At 27.2% G+C, this 25793-nt stretch overlaps 1 protein-coding gene and 1 long non-coding RNA gene across 5 annotated transcripts; one reads left to right on the forward strand and one right to left on the reverse strand.

Moving 5' to 3' along the window:
• Positions 1–1107: 1107 nt before the first annotated feature.
• On the reverse strand, positions 1108–25388 carry LOC123260759 (ras-related protein Rab-32). 4 transcript variants are annotated; one of them, XM_044722059.1, is made up of 6 exons: positions 11687–12191; positions 8724–9404; positions 6890–7497; positions 3024–3252; positions 1904–2229; positions 1108–1834 (listed from the first exon to the last, which is right to left on the reverse strand). In XM_044722059.1, exons 1-6 carry the CDS (start codon positions 12051–12053, stop codon positions 1721–1723), a joined length of 2325 nt encoding a protein of 774 aa, XP_044577994.1. In that variant the 5' UTR covers positions 12054–12191; the 3' UTR covers positions 1108–1720. The 4 variants fall into 4 exon arrangements, with proteins under 4 accessions (XP_044577994.1, XP_044577997.1, XP_044577996.1 ...); XM_044722062.1 differs by lacking the exons at positions 6890–7497; positions 8724–9404; positions 11687–12191 and adding an exon at positions 25254–25388 and having other exon boundaries at positions 1111–1834; XM_044722061.1 differs by lacking the exons at positions 6890–7497; positions 8724–9404; positions 11687–12191 and adding an exon at positions 6173–6814 and having other exon boundaries at positions 1111–1834.
• LOC123260832 lies at positions 22161–23876 on the forward strand. The gene is made up of 2 exons (XR_006508540.1): positions 22161–22378; positions 23721–23876. It is a non-coding gene; the product is annotated as an uncharacterized LOC123260832 (long non-coding RNA).
• Positions 25389–25793: the final 405 nt, after the last annotated feature.

Consider the following 25793-nt stretch of genomic DNA (forward strand, 5'->3'; position numbering starts at 1 on the left):
TATAAATTTTACATGATATATTTAGAAGTTAAATTCGGAGACAAAAAAAAATCATCAAATTGCGATGACCGAGAGACGGAAAAATAGAAAAAAAGTTTTATCTTATTACTCATTATAATATAATAATTATATTTAATCATTCTATTTACGTATATTTAATATAATAAAAAGATTTTTCATTGTATCAATTAATTTTTTAAATATACTTATCATATAATTTTGGAAGATAAATTATCTGTATATTTTTTTACGTATAAAATTTTTCATTATAGCCAACAGTATTTATGGATAGTATTTACTTTTATATGAACACAAATTTTTCAATATTTTATGAGGATATAAACCAACAAAAAATTATAGGATATATTTAATATTATTTGTTAATTCAATATATTATTTCAGTTTTTTTTTTTTATTAGTTATAGTTATAAGTATCTACTATCATTTAATATAACTTTAATGGAATGTTTTATTGAATTTTTTCGTAGATGAAAAAATGGCACGTTCTATACTACAAATGTTAATTAGGCTCCATGTAAACATATATCTATTCAAAAATAATTATAAGTAATAATATAAAATTTTATTTTAGTTTTATCAATTAATGATAATTTTCTTTCACAATAATTATTGGCAATGTCTAAAATAATAATAATAATTAATAATAAATAAATTAAGCAATTTAAAGATTGCATTAAATGGAATGTAACCTCGAGTATATTTAAAATTTTTAAAATCAATTATATACATTTTTCTCGATTGTTTTTTACAGTCACGTAATTCGTATAAAAAGCCTCTAGATATCTCGGCTGTCCAATTTCAAAACACAGTAACTAACAATTAAAAATTTTTCTTATTAAAAAAAAGTTTGTCTTCCAAATTGATGAAAAATTTTATTTATGAATATAAAATATTTGAATATAAATATTTTTAAGAAAAAATACTTGAAATTAAGGTCTAAAAGTTATAAAAAATGTAGCAATGTTAAAAAAATTAGGTATAAAAATTTTGCAGATACTGTGTTTTAAAATTGGGTAGCCGATCTCCTTGAATTAATAAAATTATAAAAATATTAACGCGGTAAAAGCCTTAAAAATAACAAATGTCATTATTATTCAAAAAAACTTTAAAATTTTATAATCTCTAACTAAAAAAATTTTTTTTAAGATAGAACTCACATTCATGAGTAGTTTTTTCACAGAACTAAAATTCAAAACTGCGCATGCACAATTATGGAATTATGGAACTCAATTCGCGCATGCGCAAATCCTTGCAGTAAATGTTCCGAGGAAAATATTAATTTTTTTTTTAATTTTAACTTTATGCGATTTTTTTACATTATACGAATAATTTTCATGATAATTATTAATAATAAATAATTAAAAATTTCTTTCACTGGTACCAAAGCGTTAAAAACAATCGAAAAAAACGGATATTTCGTAATTAATAAATTTTCATTATTCCGACGTGCAAAAAATATTAAAGTTGCACATTGTCATTCAATAATCATTTAAATAGTCATATTAACAATTAATTATTAATATTAATCATAATAATTATCATTATTATTATAAAATATAGTAGCAAATGGAACAGTCTTTAAGTTAATTCGTATGTCCCAATTTGGCCGGATAGTTAATTATTATTAATCATTAGCATCACTACTAATACTAATGATAATAATAATAATGAATTGAATTGTTATAATAATTACATTTCGTCAGCATGCGCAAGATTTTTTGGAACCAGTCGGTGATTGATTTAATGCAAATCGTTCTCCGTCAACTTGATCTTGAGCTCCGTTTCCTTTCATTATTTGGTCGTTTTGAAGAATCTGTTAATAAATAACAATAATCTTTAGTATAAATATAAATTTTCAATAATATGATGATAAATTACTTACTTTATTGACGAGGAAACGCGCTGCTTCTTCGATATTAATATTCTCTTTAGCAGAAGTCTCAAACCAGCCAACAAAATTTTTTTCCTTGCAGTAGTCGTCCATTTTTCCTGGAGAATTTGCGAGACCTTCTTTGGACTGGTCGCACTTATTCGCTAATAACACACACGGAATGGGAGATCCGTCGGGTAATTGTACTTTTGAGTCTAAGTCTTGTTTCCATTTAACGACAGCGTCCAATGTCGCGCTTCTTGTTACGTCGAATACGATAAAGGCACCTACGGCTTCTTTGTAATAAACTCGCGTCATGTTTCCAAATCTTTCTTGGCCTGAAAATAATTTTTCAATTGATTTATAATCTGTAGCAAATATCTTTTGTTGGGTACATTAATTCGAGCCTAACTAATGAGTCAAAATAATGTTAAAATTTTTTTTTAATTTCAGTCTTTCCAATATTCGTCAAAATTCTTTATTTTAATTTAAAATAATTTAAACAATTTAATAATTGATGATTTTTACTTATTTAATAAAGTAAAGTAATAAAATGACTTTTATATTTATTACTTGCCGGAATGAATAAACAGATTTGGCAATAGCGCGTTTGATTATACCCATTAAAGAGACGTGGATGAATGTGTGAGTTAAACATTTCTCTCTCTGTAACTATATTTCTATCCTTCTCTTTTTTCTCAGCTGTTGACGCGATGTTGTCAAATCTTTATTCGAATAAGTAGCTGACGATAAACGAGTTACAAACATAAAATTTAACTTTAAATATCTCAAAAATGATATCGGTAATGTATTATAATTAAATTGTTTTTATATCTTGCAATAATCCAAGTTTCATGTCTATAGTTTTTTATCCGTTAAAGTTGGGAAGTTAATATTGAAAAAAATAATTAAAGTCTCGACAAAAGTTTGTCCGCCATAAGAGCCCGTGTATAAGGAGATAAAATATGTGATTTTTAAAATTTAATATCTAAGTAGCTAAACGGTGAATCTTTTTAATATTTTGGGATTAGATAAATGACGTATTTATTTATACGTATACTTAATTTCAAAGCTCAAAGTTGGAAATTATTTTTTACATTAGATTCGCTCGAACCTCTTTAATAATTTTTACCGGCAATATCCCATAGTTGAAGTCTTATAATTGTATTTGGGTCCCAATTGAGTACTTTCAGGGCGAAATCCACGCCTATTGTCGCACGATAGTGTTGTGAGAAAAACTGGTGGACATATCTTTTGATGATTGATGTCTTTCCAGCTCCTAGTTCACCGATAACCAGGATTTTGTATAGATGCTCACGTTTTTCAGTTACGCCGCTATTAGGCGCGTTATTATGTGTCGACTGAAAAAGAAAAAAAAAATATTATTTATTATCATATCTCATTAATTATGATTACTGCACTGAGAAAAAATTTCTTTTGAAAAATATGGACATTTTTGAGACATTTTTCAACAATTTTATTTATCAGCTGAAGAAATTAAAATTTTTCTCAGAATAACTTTCTTGTTGAAATAAAGTTTATTTGATTTGAAAGAAAACAATTTTAGATGAAAATTTTCGAGTTATCTATCTATATCAACAAGGAAATTAGATAAAAATAAATTGATTTTATTTTGATTATGCACTGATAGAAAACTTAGTTTGATTAGAGCGAAAAAATTTTATAATAACGAAAACAATAAGTTTCTTGAGACAAGAGATAAAATTTTTAGTTAAAAAAAAACTTTCTTAGCTCAAGAACTTTTTTTCTTGTCCCAAAAAATTTATTGCTTTTCTTGAAGTAGTCTTGGTTCTAAAATTCTTATTCTGAGTCAAGCTAACCTTTCTACCAGTGTGGCGATGATCAAAACTACAACAGATATCTAAAAATATTATTTATAAAAATTATCATAAAATATTTATCTTCTTAAATAATGCATTTTTTGTAGCAACTCTATATCTATTTTAATTATTTTTTAAATTTGTAAATTTAGATATTGTGTTAGAATTTATATTTCCCGCAATCGACAAAAAGTATAGTGTTACGTCCGGAATTTGGACTTTTTTTTTGTAAATAATTTAGTATTCGGCCCAAGTCGATTAAGACCTATAGACCGGGAACTCTTGAGACTTAATTTATTGAGAAAGATAGGTTTTGTTTTAATGATTAGATTTGTAGTTTAAATTTAATACATATATTGTTTAAGAATCAAATTATCGCTTAAAAATTACAGTTTATATACAATGTTTAGTTTTGAATCCGTTTAACACAATAAGTAATGTTTTAAAATTATACCTGGTTTGTCGCTTTCAATTAATTTTATAATTTTCACTACAACTGATTTTAATTAACACTTTATTCTTGATTTACGATTTTAATATTTATAGATTGGTGTAATTATTGATTTTATTTTTTTTTTGTATTTAATTTGAATATTCTTAGGACGATGTTAACACTAGGATGTCCTAGACACGAGAGAGCGATACGACGACAGTTTTCCGGGGCTGAGAGTTTAGGTGGGTCCGATAATTGAAACAGTAGGGGGACAATGTATCCAATTAGCTCTCTAGTTTGGGACTTCCACCCTCTCTCTAAATGTTCCGGGAAACTAGCTGTGCATCGACTATCTTGTGTGTTATCTCTTACAAGGGTATAGGTATATTCCTAAAGTTAGTGGTATATACATCTGTCCATGTATAGGCACATCAATACACACACAAACACATTTATTCTTATGCGCACAATATTTTATGTTCTATTTGAAACTATTTTGTTACATTATTTCCTAAATTTATCCAGTACGTTGATTTTTCAAACATCTTCACTTTATAAAAAAAAAAATAATTCATCTTTTAGCTTATTTCCTTTTATTCTTATATAATATATCTTAAATCTCCCTTATTACTTTATTTTACCTTCAGTACTTAATAACTATATTTGTTGAGTTTATTGTTAACTCTCATATTTTTAAAGACTTTCAATTATTCTGAATTAAACAGTCGTATTAAATATTTCTTAAATTATTCGTTGTACTATTAATATTTCTAGTTGATATTCTCTAAAATTATTTTATGTGATACTCAAAAATTCTTTATAATTCCATTCAACGTGGCTCATGCAGGCGACTGTTATCTAAAATCATTGTTTGCATTGCGCCGACCGTAGTTTCAAACACGTTTTGAACTACCTAAATACTCACGTTGAGTCATAAGGAAAATAAATTTTACTGTAATAATATTTAAACGGAAATAACTGAGAGATAAAAATAAAACAAGAAAATGTAAAAAATAATGAAAATTAAAAAAATGTCTAGGACATAACAATAGAACAAAATAAAAAAAATTAATAAAAAATTTCCATAAAAGAATACAATGTCATCTGTTGATAATGCATTTAAATATGTAACTGAGTGAATTGGGCTTTTGCTTATCGATGTGTTGATGCAACGAGCGAAGTTAATGCGCCAATACACGAGTGTCAAACAGCTTTATCTACTAAATTTATACATAAATACAGGTAATCAACATAATATTTTTCACAATATCGTAATTTAAAAAAAGAGAAAAAAAAAACAATGTTCATGTTGTAATGTAAATAATTGAATTCAAATGTTAGTCCAAATATCAGTCTTATTTTTATATCATAAAATAAACATTTTTTATTCGATTATAATAATATGCAAAATATTTGTATGCGGGTCAGATAATTTATTTCTAATAATATTATTAGAAAAAAAAAATTGATAAACAGATAGAAAAGTTTTTTTTTATTAAATTTTATTTTTCATAAACTTTTTCTAAAAAATAACTTTGATCTGAATTTTGTTTTTGATTTTTGACAAAATTTTTTTATTGATATCATTTCACTCAAAATCTTACTTTTTAGTTATTTTAATCGCGGAGTAATTGTTATTAAAAATCAGGTGGACTTTAACACATCAGAAAAATTAGAAAACAATTTTTTCTAATTTTCTTATCAATTTTTTTCAAACCTCTTCAAATCTTTTAATATAGTTAAAAAAATTCACCATAATTACGAATCGTCTGCAATAAAAATTAACCATTATCTTACTCAATATAATAATATTGAAATATACAATAAAATTCATATAATTACTATTATCCTTATCTTATCAACCGAGAATTCATTGAACCATAGAATTGAATGAAAAATTAAATTTATAAATATTTATTATTTATAATCTCGTTACTAAAATAAACAACAATAAAAACACTAGTAGCGAGCAAAAAAATTACAAATAATTATTTTAAACCAACAAACCGTGAACCATTTCCACTTTGGATTAATTTTCCACCTAGCGAACTCACAAGATTTGAACGTCTGCCAAAATTTAAAATCCATTTCCATCTAAAAAAAAAACTGTTATATCTATTAAAGATCTATCTTTGAAGACACTGTTCATACAAGAGTTATGATCGCAATGAATCAAAAGATGCAGAGGAGAATGACACCAATCATTTCCCCACTAGATATAACAGTCGGCAGATATCTTAATGGCTTAGAATTTTTATTTCAAACGAAAATAACGATTACAATGTATACAATTAATAAGTAAAAAATGGAGTGGAAAGTTTCCGGGATTTTTTTGTGACATATAATATTATACGCGATCATAAATAATGAAAGCGCTTGTATCTTGTAACCAGACTCATATAAGAACTTTTTTCAAACTTTTGTTTTTTTGGAGTCTGATACAAATAACAAACTTGACTTGTTCTGGATAGAAGTAAAACAAGTTTGTTTGACAGGGTAAACCTCATTTCTACCTTCAATATATTATATTTACATTTAAAAGAGGTAAATGAGGGAGTATGGGAAGCCACGAGTGGTAACTTGAAACTACAAGCGAGAACCGCAAAGTGCAGCTATCGATCTGCATCATAGAATTACGCGTGAATATTTTTATCTTAACTTAAGCAGTCACTGAAAAATACGCGACACAAATTGTTAATAAATTAAATGAATTTAAGATCTCACCGTGGTATCGCCGCTGAATCTTCTTTGAATTTCAATACTTTCTGCACTACTAACCGCCATTGAAGTCGAAGAATAGTTTTGGTCTTCAAGAGAAGCAAGCGTTCTGTTGTTGTGATCAGTGATGTCTATGCTGTGAAGCTGATCTTCTTCAACTGGTGGATCCTGCTCTTCAACTGACTCCTTGAAAGTTGTCGAAAATGAATCAAATGTGCGCACACTGATATGACGGGAGGGCTTGCGTTTGTTTAAATCTATGTCGTCATTGTCAATAGAAATTGCATTATCTGAAAAAGTTATCGAGTCACTGATACCAGCACCAACATTTCCGACTACCGTGTCCAATGAATTGTCCTGTGAGTAACCAACTTCTGATGTTTCGAAGTACTTTCGCTGGAATATTGCCCGCTTTTCCTTCACCAACGATAATTTTCGCTTAGCTTCCAGGGGCGGTGATTCGCCCGGCTTGAACTCTTTTAATCCTGACTCCCGGTCGAGTTTTGAGGGGAATTTCGACTTCTTAGGCGGTCCTTTTGTCTCAGGCCATTTGGACACTGCGGACGGAAGGGTTGAGACTGATCGAGGCGACTCTTGGCCGACTGGTGGAAGGTCTAGTTTGAAATAGTGATTTGATTTTAAAGATTGTTCTAGACATTTGAAGTTATTTAGAAATCAGTTGTAAATACACGTCTTTTAGAAATTTTAAGCTTAATTTTTTTTAGAAAATTACTCATTGATTTTTAATTATATGAACTTACACTGCGAAAAAATTCAAGTTGATTAAAGAAAAAAATTCTGAACTACAAACATTATTTTGAAGAATTTGATCATAGAAAAATTCTAGAATTACAAATTTTCCTTGGTTTAGGTAAATTTTACTTAATTCAAGAATTTTTTATCTTGATATAAGACGATAAAATTCTTCAAAATAATTTTCTTGGTTCAAGATTTTTACTCTTAAATCAAGTCAATTTTCTTTTCAGTATAGTATTTAATAAGAAAATTTTTTGTGATTTTTGATCAATTCGATAATTTTATTCATTCGGTAGTAATTTTATAATTTAATAATTATTTTTATGTATCTTATGAAACTATAGTTCAATTTTTGAGATAATAAAGGAAAAATTAGAAAAAAAATTAAAAAGTTTTATAAGCATTTAAAAATTGGCAATATTTGATTTTTTTTTTTAGTAAAAGTTCAACAAAATTTTAATTCACCGATAAAAGTAATTAACTGGATTCAATAGCGATAATCTTGGACCAATAACAATTTTTTTAAAAAGTTCTATCGTCTTAAATCAAGCAGAAAAATTCTTGAATCCGGAAAATTTTCTTAGTCCAAAAATATTTCTGTTTGATTTAAGACGATAAAACTCTATGAAAAAAAATTCTAGGTTTAAAATTTTTTCTCTTGATTCAAATTAATTTTTTATCAGTGTAGTATCAACTAAAAAATCAAATGTATGTTTAAAAAAAATCATTAAATAATTTAACTCTTACAAAAAAGTGTAAACTTTTGGTTCGTTTCAGTTTCATGAATCAACAATTGCTTCTAAGAAAAATTGATAATTTACAAAAGTAATCAAATAAATAATATAATTGAAAACTTACAGAAAAAATCCCTTTAGTACACACAAGACCATACAAAAATCAGCTCAATAAAAAATGTTGAATCAAATTTTAAAGATAGTTGAATCAAAAATCACTAATAAATTTTTACACCCTTTCGAATTAAAAATCACAAAAACCACAAGCCTATTCCAAAACACGGTTCAACCCGAATGATTTGCAAAATTAAAAAAAGAAACCCTGTAAATTTGTCAGATCAAAATCTCACCCGGTTCAATGAAGCTCGTCCTTATGGTAACAGACGGGGACCTTCTTTGCAGAACAGTTGTAACAGTGGTGACTGTTTTGTCAGTAGACGAGTTCTCAGATGGTTTGTGTCGTCGTCGATGAGGGTCGTCTATACGTCGTTCACTCGTTGTAGTTGTCGTGAGTAATCCCTTCTCTCTTTGCCCCCACGTACCGCTCGAACTGCGCCTCTCCACCGACTTTGATTTATTATTATCCCTACCCTTTTGTGTTTCAGCCAAATGCGATTTATCCTCGAACTTACTGTACCCTTTTTTGGCGATCGATCCAGATCCTGATGATGCCGATTTAGTCTTAATGGAGTCCTCATGGCTCGGCGATTCCTGGGAAGATTGGGAGCGACTACTGTCACCCTCTGGAGTTTGTCGAACTTCAGGGATCTGCTCGGTTGAACTCAGCCGAAATTTGTTCAAACTCAGCCGGCGAACCAGTGAAGTTTTCTTCTTTTTCATCATTTTCTTCACCGGAACTTGATCCGAATCTTGATCCTCGTCGTCGCCGACTTCGAATGATGAACCTAATACTCCTAATCCTGATAGTTTGATTATATTTGATCCTGGTATTGCCGGTAATTTTTGCTCTGGAGCCTGACTCGGTTCGTCGTATTCAACGGACTTGTTTGTGACTGTTCTCTTCGTAGGCTCTGAAAGAAACCGCCGGTAATAATAAAATATTCAACCAGTCGGTCTATTTAAGGCTTCTAATGATTTTATTAACTGGGTCGTACTGTATAGGTTTGTTTCTGTTTCATCATTTCAATCCTTCTGTTTTCTTTCTTGTTAGAAAATTTTAATGTGGTGAAGGTAATCCTAATTAATTGATTAACTGTCAGTTGATTGAAATGAGAATATTTCTGCTTACCCATACACTGTAAAAAATTTTCGGAGAGGATGATTCTTAATTGATTTAATACCTCTGAAGTGAAATTTACAAAACACAATTCAGAAAATTCAGTGGAGTGAATTTTTTTTATCTTGACTAAAAATAGAAAATAGTTTTTCATTTGAAAATTACAAAATGCGTACTTGGAAATTAGTTTAATATAATAAATAAATTTTAACATTTAGAAAAAATTGCATTAATATTTTTTTTTAATTTCTACAATTACCATTTTTTGATTAATTTTTTCTACAATAGTTTATTTGTTAATAAATCCTAAAAATTGCTATAAATCAGTTAATTGTAATAATTATTAAAGTAATTAATGATGTTAATAAATTATTATATTTTTTACTTTTAACGTTCAGATTTATCAACAAGACTTGGAGATAAAATAATCTTTACAAAAATTTGATTTAATATTCTATCAAGTCAAGTTTTTCAGAATACTGTAACAAATTTAAATTTCAGAAAACAAATTTAAAAGTATTTGTTTGTAATTTGGCATATGAAACTTGTTTCAGATAAATAAAAATTTATTTTAGTCTAAAAACTCCATACTCGAATGTTTCTTCGGTTAAAATCCATATTTACTTCGGAGTCCTCTAAAAATGCATACTGAATTCATTCCCAATTTTTTACAGTGTAAAGTTTCTTTTAGGGGTGAAAAATTTCTCGATTGATTGATTTTTCTCTTCCGCTCTACTATTGAATGAAACATTTGGAAACGCGGTAAGAAAGTTACTTCAATAAAAAAAGTAAAATTCTCGAGCTTAAAAATAAAAACATTGCTGATTTTTGATAAAGCTCTTTTTTTAATGTTTCCATTGATAACCGACTTTTTTTTTGAGTAAATTTCGCTATTAATACACATCAATAATTCAAAATTCGTAAAATTATTTTTTCATCTTGTCACTTATAAATTATCGGTTGTAAGTTTAATTTCCTTAAAAAAAATTAATCATAGCAAAATTTTTTAACGCTTCCTTGCAAAGTAGAAAAAAAATTATTTTCAAGCTCATGTTAGTTATCTACAAAGCGAAGGGATTCCTTCTTTCTTTGAAAGAACTTCGTAATTAAGATAAAAGTTATTCCTCTGTATGGAAAATTTTTTTCATGCCTAAAAGAAGCTTTTTAGGTTACAAGCAGAAATAAATGTTTCTCTAAAATTAAACTTCCCACGGTGCATATTTAACCTGATTGCATGAACAAAATAATTGCAAAAAAAATTTTTAGGATGTCTATTTGCTGAATTATATCTTTCTACTTTATTGAAAAAATAATTCTTATCAATCTCTAAAAATTCAAAAGAATTGTATTGATATGTTGCACTAAGAAAAAAAAGTACTACTCTTCAGAAAATTTTCTTGTAACAAGAATATATATTCTTGATAATTTTCAAGAATATTTGTTTATTTATTTATTTATTTATTTATTAGATACAAACACCAATCGGCAATATACAACATTATACATTTTAACAGTATAAGTTAAGTGTAAGAAGTAATAGAGGTTTAGGTAAAATTTATTTGAGTATAAATAGGTATAATTATGTTAAATTTGCGATACGCATAAGAAAGATAAAAAGAAAATGAAAAATAAATTTTTTATGTCAATATATTTTTTATGAAAATATATTTTTTTATCTCAAGAATTGATCGAATTAATCGAATTATTTTTTGTTTAATTCAAGTGAACCTATTCGTGTTAATCTATCAAAATTAATGCCAATATTTTATTATCAAGATAAAGATATTGATATTCTTTATTCAAAAAACCAAAATTTATTTTAAACAATTCTTGAGCCAAGAAATTTTTTTTCTGGACAGAAATTTTTTTTTTTCTCAGTGTACTAATGCGCGAGCATCGGATTACATTTTATGCCTTTTTGCCATTTTATCGTGAAGTATTTTGACGACTACTGAAATCAAACGGCAATTTTTTTATTAAAAAAATTCACAAAAAGATCCTATAAAAAAAATTTATCTAATTCATTCAAAATCAAACCACGAATCAGCAAATAGTCACCCTAAAAATCCAAAAAACCTGTTTCATTCTCGTCTATCGAAGGTTGAGACCCAATGCTCCCAGTCTTCTTCCTCTTGAACAACCGGTCCTTGAAAGGGTTCTTCAACCTCCCCTTTTTCTTCTCCTCCGAAAAGCTTTCTTGTTTCGCCAAAATCGGAATGCCATAATTTTTGGCACTCACTTCTAATTCAGTATCTTCAGCCCCATCAAATCTGTTATCTTTGATACTATCAACATTCAATTCCGTAATCGTCGAAGTACTCTTAGCATCCTCTTCAATAGCATCACCAACATTGACATTATCATTATCATTGTTCTTATCGAATGATAACCGCGCAATCTCTGATTCCGGCGAACTACCGTCTTTTCCACTTTCGTCGTTCATTTTCACTTTTTACAACCTCTATAACTTTTTCCTCAATCACAAAATACGTAACTTATCCCGAAAATATTTCTTTACGCAAAAAAAGACTCACATTTCTAAAAAAAATTGACCAATAGATGTAAGAAAAAAATTGAAGCTTACTCTTGTAACTTCAATAAATTCTACAAGTGAACTAATATGTTTGTATAAAAATATAATATATTGAAGGTAGTTCATATGATCCCCCACTCAAACGAAATAATTGTTTACATAAAAGTAGGTGACCAAGTGGGAGTAATTTTACCCCACTCTATTTAAACATGTTGTCCTTATTATTCCTATATATACTATGTATGTCTACATGTGTAAAATATATAATACATAGAAACCAAAACTTGACTTTTTGGACAGTATTCCGACTAAAAATAAAAAAACTCATCACCCTTTGTCCCTTTATTTGTCCGATTGACAATGAAGTGTGCTATCAGATCCCCAAAGTGAAAAATGATCCCACCTTGGATTCTTACGGCATAGTGTTATGTATATAATAATTTATAATATATACTATACAATTACAAATACAACATCAACATTATATTTGTTTGGTTAACTTAAATTTGTATGTTTAAAGTGAAATATTACTATTTACTTAAATTCATCGAGTAGAAAGCATTTATTGTATTGTGAATACATAAAAAATGTTTCCTTGACACTATTGAGGTAAATAATTGCTCAGGTCTTATCAATTGATAAGACTTATTACTTATTGCTTATACTTTAAATGTATGTACTTTTATACATACATATAAATGTACTGAGAATGAAAATAGAAAAATAGTTTGTTTTTTGTATTGCTTAATGATCATTTTTATACATTTTTCACTTTTAGATTTATCGTAAATCATAATCATGGGACTTGGGGTATTGAAGATGATGATTGATGGGTTGTTACGTAAATGATTTGATTGTTTATTAATGGTATCAATGCTTTTTTGTTTTGCTGTTAGTTATTCCTGATTTATGGGCGTGATTCGATAACGTAATTGAAAGTGGTCGGTTATGTTTGATACTTATAATGAGGGAATCTTCAGTAGGATTTATATTGACGATGTGAAGATGATGATAAGAAGTAATGATGATGACGAAAGACGTCTTGTGTGATTAATGCATGGAGTATATTATATGACCGTAATATCTATTGAAAAATTTTTATTTTAATACTTAAGATTGCTGCGATAATTGCGAATTATTAACGAGCGGTTTGAGGGCATAGTCGAGCTTAAAGTTGCGTGACCGATGCAAAATTCTGTAGAGCATGAATCCTTTTTATTGCTACAATTGGTTAATCGTAAAGACTGTCATCAATATTTTTGATGTTTTAGTTGTTTTTGCAGAAAGAAATGGTATGAATTCTTAAGAAATTTAAAGTCTAGTAGAAGAAAAAAAATTTATTTGCTCGAAAAAACATTTAAGGAGACAATTATTATGTCGGGTGAAGTTAAATTTTCTTAGATAGGAAAATTTTCTAAGTTAAAAAAAATTTTTACTTTGACTGAGACTATTTTTCAATCTTCTTCATAAAGCAAAAAAAAAATTTGGAATAAGGCAAATTTTAAAAATTGTTTAGATGTTATGTAAAATTGTTAAATTCATGTAAAATTTTATTTTATTTGGTCAGTTTATCGCGTTCCTCAAGAAAAAATTAATACAGTACTCTGCACAGAAAAAAAAAAGAATTTTTTTGCGTCAAGAAAATTTTGAGTAAGACTAAAGTTATTATGGAGCAAGAAGAAATTTGTTTGATTAAAAAAAAGTTTGACTTCGTTCAAGAAATTTCGACTTGATTCAAGAAATTTTTAGTCTTCATCAATATATGAGCCACGATAATTTACCCTCGAGTTAAAAATTTTTCTTTTTGAGTATAAATTAATGTTTAAAAAATTTTAATAAAAAACGAAAAAAGTATGCATTTTTTTTACTTTTAAATTCAACAAATTTATTTTCAATAATTTTTAAAATTTTATAAATCTTACCTATTTATAAATTTGCCGCAATGAAGAATAAAAGAAATTTTGAATAAACTGATTTTTTGATTTTTTATGGTAAAAAAACAACATCCAAGCAATTGCGAAAGTTTTTTACAAACATTTTAATTAAGGTGAATAAACTCGATTAAAAAAGTCAAAAAATGATGATTTATTTGATTAATCTCATGATTTATTTGATTAATTTATATGCTTTCCATTCGGAAAAAAATTCACTTTGTTTTACGAGGAGTATAACTTGATCACTAATTAAATTTTTGCTAGTGATTGTAAATAATCTAATTCATTACTCAGTTAAAGCGAATCGTTTGTAGCGAAAACTAGGCCATCGATAGTATGAACAGTTTCAGATTTAGATACCTTGCACCGAAATATTGATTACACTGGCTTTATTGTATTAGAAAATTTCTGTAAGCAATTGATTTATCTGTTATAATATTATTGTTACTTTTAGTAGTTGAAGAAACTTAATGCAAATTTTCCATTTTTATTGAAGTAAAAAAATTTTAATTTTTGACAGAAAAAGTCAAAAAATAAAAATGTTTTTATGTATACCCTTCAGACTTGGATAAAATTGTTTTTTAAAGTCCAAAAAGTGTGTGTCAAAAAATAAATTATTATCCACCCTATCAATATTAGTAACGTGATTTTTTGAAAACTTTTTTTAATTTAATTTTTGTGCAGAAATAAAAACTATCTTAACTTAATTACAATATTCTCGACTTAATAACATTTATAGAAACATGACCAAATTCTTGATAATCTTTTATTAAGAATAAAATATATTTTTATATATTTATTCTTGATTTTGAACATTTTGCCTCAAAACTTTTCATTCATTAAATAAAGTAAAATTATTTTTCCATTAATATTTTATTTATTTATTTATTTATTTAATTATGCCAAGGCTGTTGCCAAATGGCAAGGTATACAAAATAATTTTTGCAATAGTCCATACAATAATATAAGAATTAGAATATAATGAAAATAACAATAAAAATGCTTATGATTAATTGTAATATGATCTAAATTTAATTTTTTATATGATTTAACTAGAGTAGATGGGTTTATTTGATATCTATAGTTATACAGTCAAAAATAGTGACAATTTTATTTATAATAACACCGAGAGTAACAATAAGGGCGATTCCGTACTCGCGGGTGCAACATTTAGACTCACTCAAGCCTTCTTACTAAGAAAATAAAAACTCTGTTTAAAGAAATGACTGGTCGCAGGATTACATTGTAATCTGTTTTACAAAAATTAATATAAAAAGCATTTAATAAAATGTCTAAATAGACACAGGAGAGGTTCAAAGTGCTATCGCGGGTGCAACGAAATCGGCCCACCATTAAAGATCATGAAGCTAGAATGAAAAAAGTCTGTTAATTATGGAATATTTATTAAATTATTTTTACATTCTTTAAAAGAATACAAAACAAACTAATTATTAATTTAAATAAAAGTATTAAAAGAAATAAATATTATAAATTATTCACTTTTTATCCAGTCGCGGGTGCAACGTAAAACTATCGCGGGTGCAACACGTCTCACTGTAGTAAATATAAACATTTCCATGTAACTTTAAATTAAAGATATGAGATCATAGATGCTGTATCACTAATTAGCACTTTCCTATGTAACTAAAATAAATTATTTGTTTGGAATGGTCGGCGATTTATCAGACTTAAGGTTCATCTTCAGAATCGCTGTAAACATCAGAAACGCGTAACTTTTGCGTAACTTTTTTTGCAACTTTTCTACGTTTTTTTTTAGTAGCAGTTATCAAAACGAATTTGCTTTTCAAATTAGACTTCGACGTTCGTGTAACACAAATGCTCTTACCCTCCTCAAATTGAAAAAAATTGGTATAAAAAAAAGTAACAAATACTGTGATTTAAAAATTTATGTCAAAAATCGTCTCCCGCGGAATCGCCCATAAGTAACTTAGTTTAAGTCTCTTGCTCCATTAAATAATTAAACAGTTTGGTTTTAAAGACCTCAATACTGGAAGCACCAATAATATCAGGGGGCAATGTTTGCCAGAGACGAATGACAGTGATAACAAATGAATTTTCATAATAATTTGATGTAAAATGCGGAATTTCAAAGTTAACATTATTTGATTTGTGAGCTTATCTTTGTGATCGTCGAGAATCAATATCAATAAATTGTTCACTCAAGTAAGTCGGCTTATCTATTTGTAATAATTTAAAGAAATATGTTGCTATAAAATAAGTCCGTCTTGATTTTATGGAAAGTCATTTTAATAATCGACGATATGTTTTATACACGGAAAAAAGTAAACTGTAATAAATAACAGTCGATTTATAATAAGTAATGATCAACGGCTAAAAATTACCATTTCAAACAGTAAAATCGTGATTTTACTATTCACTATATAATATTTACCATTTAAAAGTTACAATTTACTCTTTACATGGAAGAAAATACTATTTCAAATAGTAATATTCGCTATGTAAATGTCTAAAATGTTAAAGTATAATAATTAAGAATTCAGACTTTGATATTTATCATTTCGTACTTAGAAAATGATCTTATGATATGTAAAAAGTATAAAATAAAATTAGTAAATTTCTAATACAAGCAACGTTAATATTTACAAAGTAAAATGGTAAATTTTAAACGCAACGCTAAAAATCAAACTGTAATTATTGACTTGCTTGGACTGGTAAAATGTATATTTTAAAAGTATAATTTTTACTGTTTAAAATGTTAAATTCTCCCAGAGTGAGAACCCCTTCTCTTTCATCTGAGTTCCCCTTCTCCTCATAATATGGACTATATATTGAAATGGTAAATTTTACTGTTTGAAACTGTAATTTTTTAAAATGAAAGAATCATTATTTACTATAGTGACAGCTACTAATCACTTATTTTAGATATTAAATTATAAATTGTGGCTTTTATACTTTCTACATTAAGTTCTGTAATATTTATATTTTTGCCAACCCGATGTCCGCTTTACTGTTTTAAACTATAAAAATTAACCGGAATCCGAGTGAATATTACAGTTTACTTTTTTCCGTGTAGAGACCGCAGTGTCGCCTTTAGAATCCCGGCAAAGTTTAAAACTACTAACTAAAATATCAATAAATAACTGAGCGGCTAGTGTGATTTTACTCTGTCCGAATTAAGCAGGGTTCAAGCCTTACCGTGGGTATTTTTTTCCATTATTCTTAAATTATAAAAAAATTTATATCCTTCAGCGAAAAACATTAACGTTTTTGAGTTTAATATTTACGTCTTGAGCTGTGAGTACAATTTCTTAATTAAATAAAACCTTATAGCTTTAGACAAAAAAATTTTTATCTTAATTTAAAATAAATAATAAAAAATTATTTTCTTCATTCAAATTCTTTAATAATATAAATTAAAGTTTTAGCGCCTAGCGGTCAAATGACTAGTAGATCTAAATTCAAGTCAACGGATGGACATTCCATCTTCAATATTGGTCGAGAGACATATTCTCTCTTTTACATAATTTCGATGGGGATCCACCGAACTTGAATACTAGTGAAGCTGAAAGCTTTTGTGGTATCTGTTCGAGTTATAAAGATGTTTATTAAATGAAAGAAATTAAAGAAATTAACTGGTAGAGCTCCTGACATGTTATCAGGGAGATCCAGGTTCGATTCCTGGCTTGGCAACCAACCCCATTTATTTTTTCAAAGTTTGTCTTTACTCTCATTTAATTTCTTTGATTTAATAAACATCTTTATAACTAAATAAATATGTCTCTCGACCAATATTGAAGATGGAATGTCCATCCGTCGGCTTGAATTTAGATCTACTAGTCATTTGACCGCTAGGCGCTAAAACTTTAATTTATATATATAATTCGGTCGCAAAAATAATAATTAAAAATTCTTTAATAATATTAATTTAAGAAAATTTCTTGAATTAAAAATAATAAAGTTTATTGACTCAAGAAAAAAAAGTTCTTCGCTCAAATTAATTTTTTTCTTCTAGTGCGGAGACTCAAAATTTTGATCATTCCATCTATTCAATGTATAAAACGGAAATTACTTTGCTAATTGGTTTAGTTGGCAATTTAATTAACTATTTTTCTGACCCTTTCGATTACATCAAAATCTAATAAAACCAATCGGACTGCCCACGGAAAAGTATCTTTAATTTATAACCCACGACACAGTGATATTTACAAAAAAAAAAAAAAAAATCGAAGGATAGCGGCAAGATCGATTTCGGAGTAAATATAATACCGTAACTGTGGTATAAAAGGTGTTATTTCATATACATTTTATGTTACCGGAGACAAAACTAATAATGATGCAATACAGAAACGTAATTACAGTGTTTTAATTGCGATAAGGCTATACAGTCTATATATACTGATGATTTAATTAGTAAATCAACAAGAGCTATTATCGATTATTCTTTTTTTCAAAATTACAGTTTACCCAGATATCAAATGACTAATGAGCTTCGAGAGCCATTTTATCAATTGTTAATTAAATTTAATGATCGAATGTGTCATTGTTATTTTTTATATACAATATATTATTGTTGAAACTGAAAATTGTTAAATTAAATAAAAATAAATCGCTCATACCATTTGGATAACCATTGTCAGGTATTTTTCGAGCTGCTTTTTCACTAACTGTTTACTCGTCATTGACGTACGAAAGACTGATTTATATCTTAGCATGTTTTTATTTATTATTAAGTTATATTGATCTCTATCAGGTGTTACGAATATAAAAATCAAGGTCTTAATAGTTTCAAGTGCACTTTAAATTATTTTTTATTAACAAAACATCGAGATGAAATGTTTTCGTAACTGGATAAATATTAGAGAAGAATTAAATGTCAAAAAACTAGTTTTGCTGAAATTGAATAAATTTTTTTTTTTTTCAATTAATAAATGATCTATCTAACATCTAAAATCTACTAAAGTTTTTTTTTACCCAATATCTAAATGACGTCATCACATTGTTAAAGTTAAAAAAATTTTTTTATAATTAACATGATTGTTTTGGTAATGAAATTTTTTAGATCAGATGCGAATTTCGGAAAAAAACGAATACCAAATCATAACTTTTAACTTTTTCGCTTTGTATTAATATGAAACATTTTGTGATTTATTTTTTTAAAATTCAATATTTTGAGAAATTTATTACTAGAAAAAATATATATTAATTGATGAAATATTATAAATTGAAGTGAAACATTCCTGAAGCAAGAAAATCATTTAAGAGTTTCATCATCTTGAATTGAGTAAAAAAATTTATAAACTGAGAATTTTTTCCGGATGGAAAAATATATTTTGACACATATTTTTTTGCGCTAAATATATGCTTACTTATATTTTAAAATGTATTACCGCATATATATTCATATACATGCTTATTATTATTATATGCACATATCGATGGTTTTCTAACGCAACCTCGTATCTCAAAAATGACGATTTTAGAGATGAGGTGAATAATAGTTTATAAAAAATTAATATTCATCTGAAAACAATATTTATCACTTGTATTTTCTAAAAATACTATCGTATTTATTATTAATCTGGTTAATATATTTTTTCAGTAACGTGTTTGTAATTAATTATTAACTTTTCAGTTAAACCCTTTCATCTTCAAAAATCGAGATACGTGGTTGCGTTAGAAAACCTTCGATATATATATGAACATTATAAAAATGTCCCGATCGACCATTTTTTTATAAAGTTATGGGTATTAAAAAAAAAAGTGACGTATTTTTTTGAAAATTAATAGGAATGACTCATATTTATATACTGATAAAAGAATTTGTTTATATTTAAAATATTTGTTAATATTTAACAAATCATTTATTAGCGACCACTTTTTAGTCCTTAAAAAATATTTCTTAGCATTTAAAAAGATTTTTTAATATTTAATAAATAAATATCAGATTTATTAAATACAAACAAATCATTTTAAATACTAAGAAATATTTGTTTAATACTAAAAAGTGGTCTCTAATAAATAATTTGTTAACTATTAACAAATATTTTTTGATACAAATAAATCCTTCTATCAGTGTATGCGTACATGTATATGTACATTATATGCGTCTTGATTCAAGACAATAAAACTTTTCAAAATGATTTCTTCGGTTCAAGAATTTAAAGTACTTTATTCACTTCAATAAAATAAAAGTATCAATCATGATACATTATTTTTTGTTATTTAATTTTATGAAGTAATATAAAATATAATTTAACCTTCTATTAATCATCTTTTCTGATTTCTTTAGCACCAATCGAATTTTCAAGATAAAAAAAGACTAATAAAAATAAATAAACTATTTTTTCCGATTATTAAAATAAATTTGAAGACTAAAACTATCGAGATTAAAAAAGTATTGACTTACGAGTAAAATTTAATGTCGTCATTCAGAGAGATTATGAAAAATTAATCACCTTATTTTTATCGTCACGTTTAATACGAGACCATCTGGATTGAAGCTCTACTAAAACTATTTAAAAAAGAATGACTAAATAAAAAAAGAAGTTTTTTAAAGCTGACGATGAGCGCTGGGTCTTTCCATTGATATTATTATTATGAGTTTTACTTGTATACCGTTTTCTGGTTTTTACAAGGCTAATTGTCTCGCTTCTCCGCATATAGTCTTTTTTTTTTTTTCAACTCTTTATTATCAACATATGCTCCGCTCTATATTATCAACACAATCTTTCAACTCTTTTATTATCAACATATTCTCCACTCTTTTTATAATCAACATGTTCTCCACTTTTTATTATCAACATGTTCTCCGCTTTTATAATCAACATATCATTTTCGCACATAACTCTATTCTCAATGCGGCTGTGGACCGACTTGTGCTTTCTGTACTGTATTTACCCTATTCCTCACCCCTTTCTATCGGTTGTTAGAATAGTGGCGATGGGGAAACCACAGAGAAAACCCATGCCAGTACAGTCGGCTACCGGAGCGATCTCCGACGGTTGGTGTTGGAACTATTCGAACAACCGTCGGGGCTCGAACCCTCGCCTCACGACATGATACACGAACGAACTAACGGGATAATGACTTAGTCCGCTCGGCCATCATGCCGCTTTTTTCCATTGTCTAAAAGCCAGCCTGGGTAGATATCGCTCAGCCCACTCAAACTACCTTAAACTCATAAGCAATAGTGAAATTTACAATCTAGCTAATATTCCAAGATTCGACACCTTCTGTTTAACACTAACCCGTAACTACTTCAGCTCTCTGTATGACATTAATAACGACATGATAAAAAGCCTCAAAGTCGACAATGATAAAATGGTAAGAAGAATGGCGAAGAGTAACTACTCACCACCTGAAATATTCACAAATTTGGACCGAATGGGCTGCATCCAAGACGAGAACAACGTGCCGATCATTTATCATCTGCGAAGACATTGCGCGAGAAAAAACATATATATTGATATGGAAAACATCCCTGCTAGTTCCGTAGTATATTCAACGACACTACCAGAACGGGACCAAAACTGTTTAGAAAGATTGAACGAAAAGTACTGGTGGCTCCAAGGAGACGCCAGATACTTGGACGAGCTAAGAAGAAGAGCAAGATATAAACAACAGCTCCAGCACCTACAACAACGATCAAGGCGCCCAAGACCAAAAAGAGTCCAAAGACTTCGACAATAGTACATGCTGCTTCAAGAAAAGATTCTGTGATTTTTTGCACATATGTAAATAGTCAACACTACCCATCACTTCCTTATCCTTTGTCCTTCCCATCCTCTCCCCCGCCTTATAAGGCACGTTAAAGTAAGCATTTGGTTTTTTCTATTTATTTTTTAATTTTTCCAAAGCAATATGATAATATTTAATAATAGTTCAAGACAAAATATTAATTATGTTAAATGATATTTAATAATATCTAAAACTATAATATAGATAATTAAATATTTTTGATTAGAGCATCATGTGATGACAGTTCAAAATTAAGTATATTAGTGATTAAGTTGTTTATAAGGATATTGTTACTTATATATGTATAATGAAAATGTCAAAAATAAAATCCTTTTTCAAAACCAAAAAAAAAAAAAACCGCTTTTTTCCATTGATATTAATATTCTCGAATAGGTTTTTCATTTAGCTTGTGAAGAGAAGTTATTTACGGATTAATATTTGAAGTGATGAAAGAAAAATAGAATTGTGAGTATTACAGACGAGATTTAGTTTTAGTTTGTGCTGAAAAAAATATGGTTGAAACAAATAAATGTAACGTGATAGTAAAAGATATTTAATCCACTTAAGGGAAATTAAAAAAGGGTGAATATAAATTCTATATGTATATGTTACTACCATAACTATAAGAAAGACTATTTCAAGTCGATACTGTTGATAAAACCACATTATACACGGTTTTTTTTTGCAACTATAGAAATACGATCCTAAAACAATATGTACACATAATCTCTTTCATGTGTGTACATATGAACATGTATATGATACACTAGCTTCAATAAGCACAAACATATATTTTGCTAAAAGAAATTTAATGCATACTAAAAAAGTGCCATTCGGCAGCCGAAATGGAAGTAGATTTCATTTTTTACTTATTAATTAAAATTAAAATTAGATTTTAACGTACGATTTTTTTTTGTAATCATTAGACTCAAAGTTTACACAGTTATTATATAAAATTTATTATAATCAATAATTATTACATGAGATTTGTTAATTACTTATTATTTACATGAAATTTGTTATAATTAATCAATTTTGTATAATGTTGACTTAATTTTGGGACCATAAATTTTTTTTTTCATTTATTGTTTAATTATTATTATTATTATTGTTATCAAAATTATTATTATGACATATTCATCTTTAAAATTTACGGAAAATTACGTCATGAGGACAAACACAATAGTTAGATTTTTATGAAATCTACTAAAAATTTCTTAAAAATGATCATAAGATGGATATTTTTTGTTTTAGAAAAAAATGAATGCACATAAATTGAAGCTTAATTTCTCAGCTTTCAGATGCATTTTACAGAAATCGAATATCTCGACGCATTCAAAAGTTATTTGAAGAAAAACTAGTGAAAGTATCAAATTTTCAAAATTTCAGAATTTTGAAATGCTATAATTTCTAAACTATTTAACCGATTAAGCTTATATTTAAACTTGACCTTCCTAATAGTCTATAGAATAAGTATGTTGAGTTTAGTTCAGATCCCTTGAGAATTCTCCACGCTATCGTCGTGACAAGCCGCGTTATATCGTATATATATATATATATACACACACATATATAAACTTTTGAACTACATGTATTTTCTGACTCAGATCATCGAGTTAGGTCGAAATATAGTAAAATTTACGGAAAATTACGTCATGAGGACAAATACAATAGTAAGATTTTTATAAAATCTACTAAAAATTGTAATTGAAGATAAACTTCAAACACTACGTTCAAGAAAATTTTAAAGTTAGGGACAAATGATTAATTTTTTTTTGTGTAAAATTTTTTAATCTTTGTAATAAAAATTTTTGTATTGAAATTAAAATCTCTTATTCGAAATTCATAAACTCTTAAAGTAAGGCACATTTATTTTCCGAGATATGTGATTTATTAAATGAACTTCATGACTGTCTTTTTTCAGAATCATCAAAAATTTTCAGATTTCACACTGAGACCTGAAACTAACTTTCTTATGTTTTATGATTATGAATTATTTATCATTGCACTGAATAAGATAAATTATAAACGAAATTCGATTCTTTACTCCGTCACTTTAATACACTTTTCAATAGTCTGAGCAAAGTAAAAAAAAGTTTTTTAAATAATGAGTTGATAACTTAAAATAATACTAAAGTTAGCCGACATTTTTAATTTTTTGATTTCTTTATAATAATCAAATTAGAACAAAAAAATTTCTTTCAAAAATTGCACCCACAGTTTTTCAAGTTTTTTACAAATGAAATTTTTTTTTTATTCAAAAAATTTTTAGATGTCGGCTAACCTAGTTTTCATTAACTTAAAAATATTTAAACCGGATAAATTTTTTTTTTTTAATTTACCGCTTTCGGTATTTTGAAAAAAATATTTTTTGTTCAAATTGAGCCGTAAAAATTGCTTCCTTTTCTTCGTGAAATTTTCAACAAATAGTTATTTTTTTGCATTTTTCGATAGTTTGGGCTTCTAAAAATAGCATAATAAAATTTTAAATAACTTTTAAAATACATCTTTGTAAAGAAGCATTTTTTCTTATAAATTACATTTTTCAAAATTGCTTAACTCACTTGATAACAAATCATCTGAATGATTTGATTTTATTATTTTTTTTAGTACTCAATTTACTATACAATGTCCTTCCAGTTTTTTGATTTAATAAAAATTTTAGCTTGTTAAAAATCATCATATATTTCCCATATTGAAGGTTTTTATTTGAAAGGATTTTAAATATGTATAAGGGTGGTATGATTTCAAAATAATCGTTGCATTAATTTTATTTTTTACTACTGATAAGCAGAATTAGTCATTTTTTCCTTGAATTTTTTTAAAAAGCCCATTTCACGCTTTCAACCCTAATTTCTTTATCACAATAATTTTTCTCAATTCATCAAGGAAATTTAATTAATTTCCTAAAAATTTTACTAAACTAAAAAAATTCTAAATTCATAAAGGATAATATTTGTACACCTAAAATTTCATCTTTTTTTGAAAATTCTGGTCACATTTATCGAAACTCTCTCAACTTCTTAAGATTAGATAATAAAAAAAATAAATACGTAATCTTTTATCTCCCGACATATCGACGCCGTTTAAATATTTCAATATTTAAATTCATAAAAAACAACAATAAAAAAACACAACAATTACCTAACATTTTTTTGCAACTTATTTCATAAAATTTACATAACATATATTTATGTAAACATAACGTGTTGCCTATGTTATTCAAAACAAAAATTCTCAAAAAATCCCCAAAATAGATAAAATTTCAGACACTTAAATTTAAAAAAAACAAAAAATTACTTTTGTTGGATAAAAAAATTTATAAAACCTAATATCGGTAATAAAAATATATTATCGGAATTTAAAAAAAATCCCGCCAATTGGTTCAACAATTCTTGGTATTAGTAAAAAACAAACATGAACTAATAACATAAAATCTAAATAACAGATCACTTACCATTGGTTTAAAAAATCCGGGGACGGTAATATCGTTAATGGTGTATTTATTCACAATTAAACTAAAAAAAGCGTTAGTTTTATTTATAAAAAATAGTAAAATAAATATCTGCGATGCGTATACTGCCGTTTCGGAGTATTAATACAGCTGAATAGCTTCAGCCATATTGATAATTTTGATGCTTCGAAACTCCGTCTTTAGCGTCTCTGTCGGTAATTACATAACTGCGCATTGTACTTTCTCTCTTTACTCCATCGTAAAAGTAAAGTGTACAAAATCTCTCAATAGATAACGGACGTCATAGCCCTGAACTCTAAGAATAATCATTTATCATTAATCACCAGCCGCTTCGTTTAGTTTAACCAATCAAGTAATTAATTAATTAAGCTGAAGCTGATAATTTTTATCGAAATCGATGTAAATTTGTTTATTACGCTGAAAATTACTCTAAAGAAGAGATACTTCTTTTCCCGCTGAAGGTCGAATGATGGCAGCACTCTGTAAACTCGCTAGACGATAGATTTCTTTCTTTACATAATA

This window comes from Cotesia glomerata, linkage group LG3, assembly GCF_020080835.1.
Source record: "Cotesia glomerata isolate CgM1 linkage group LG3, MPM_Cglom_v2.3, whole genome shotgun sequence".
Taxonomy (NCBI): domain Eukaryota; kingdom Metazoa; phylum Arthropoda; class Insecta; order Hymenoptera; family Braconidae; genus Cotesia; species Cotesia glomerata.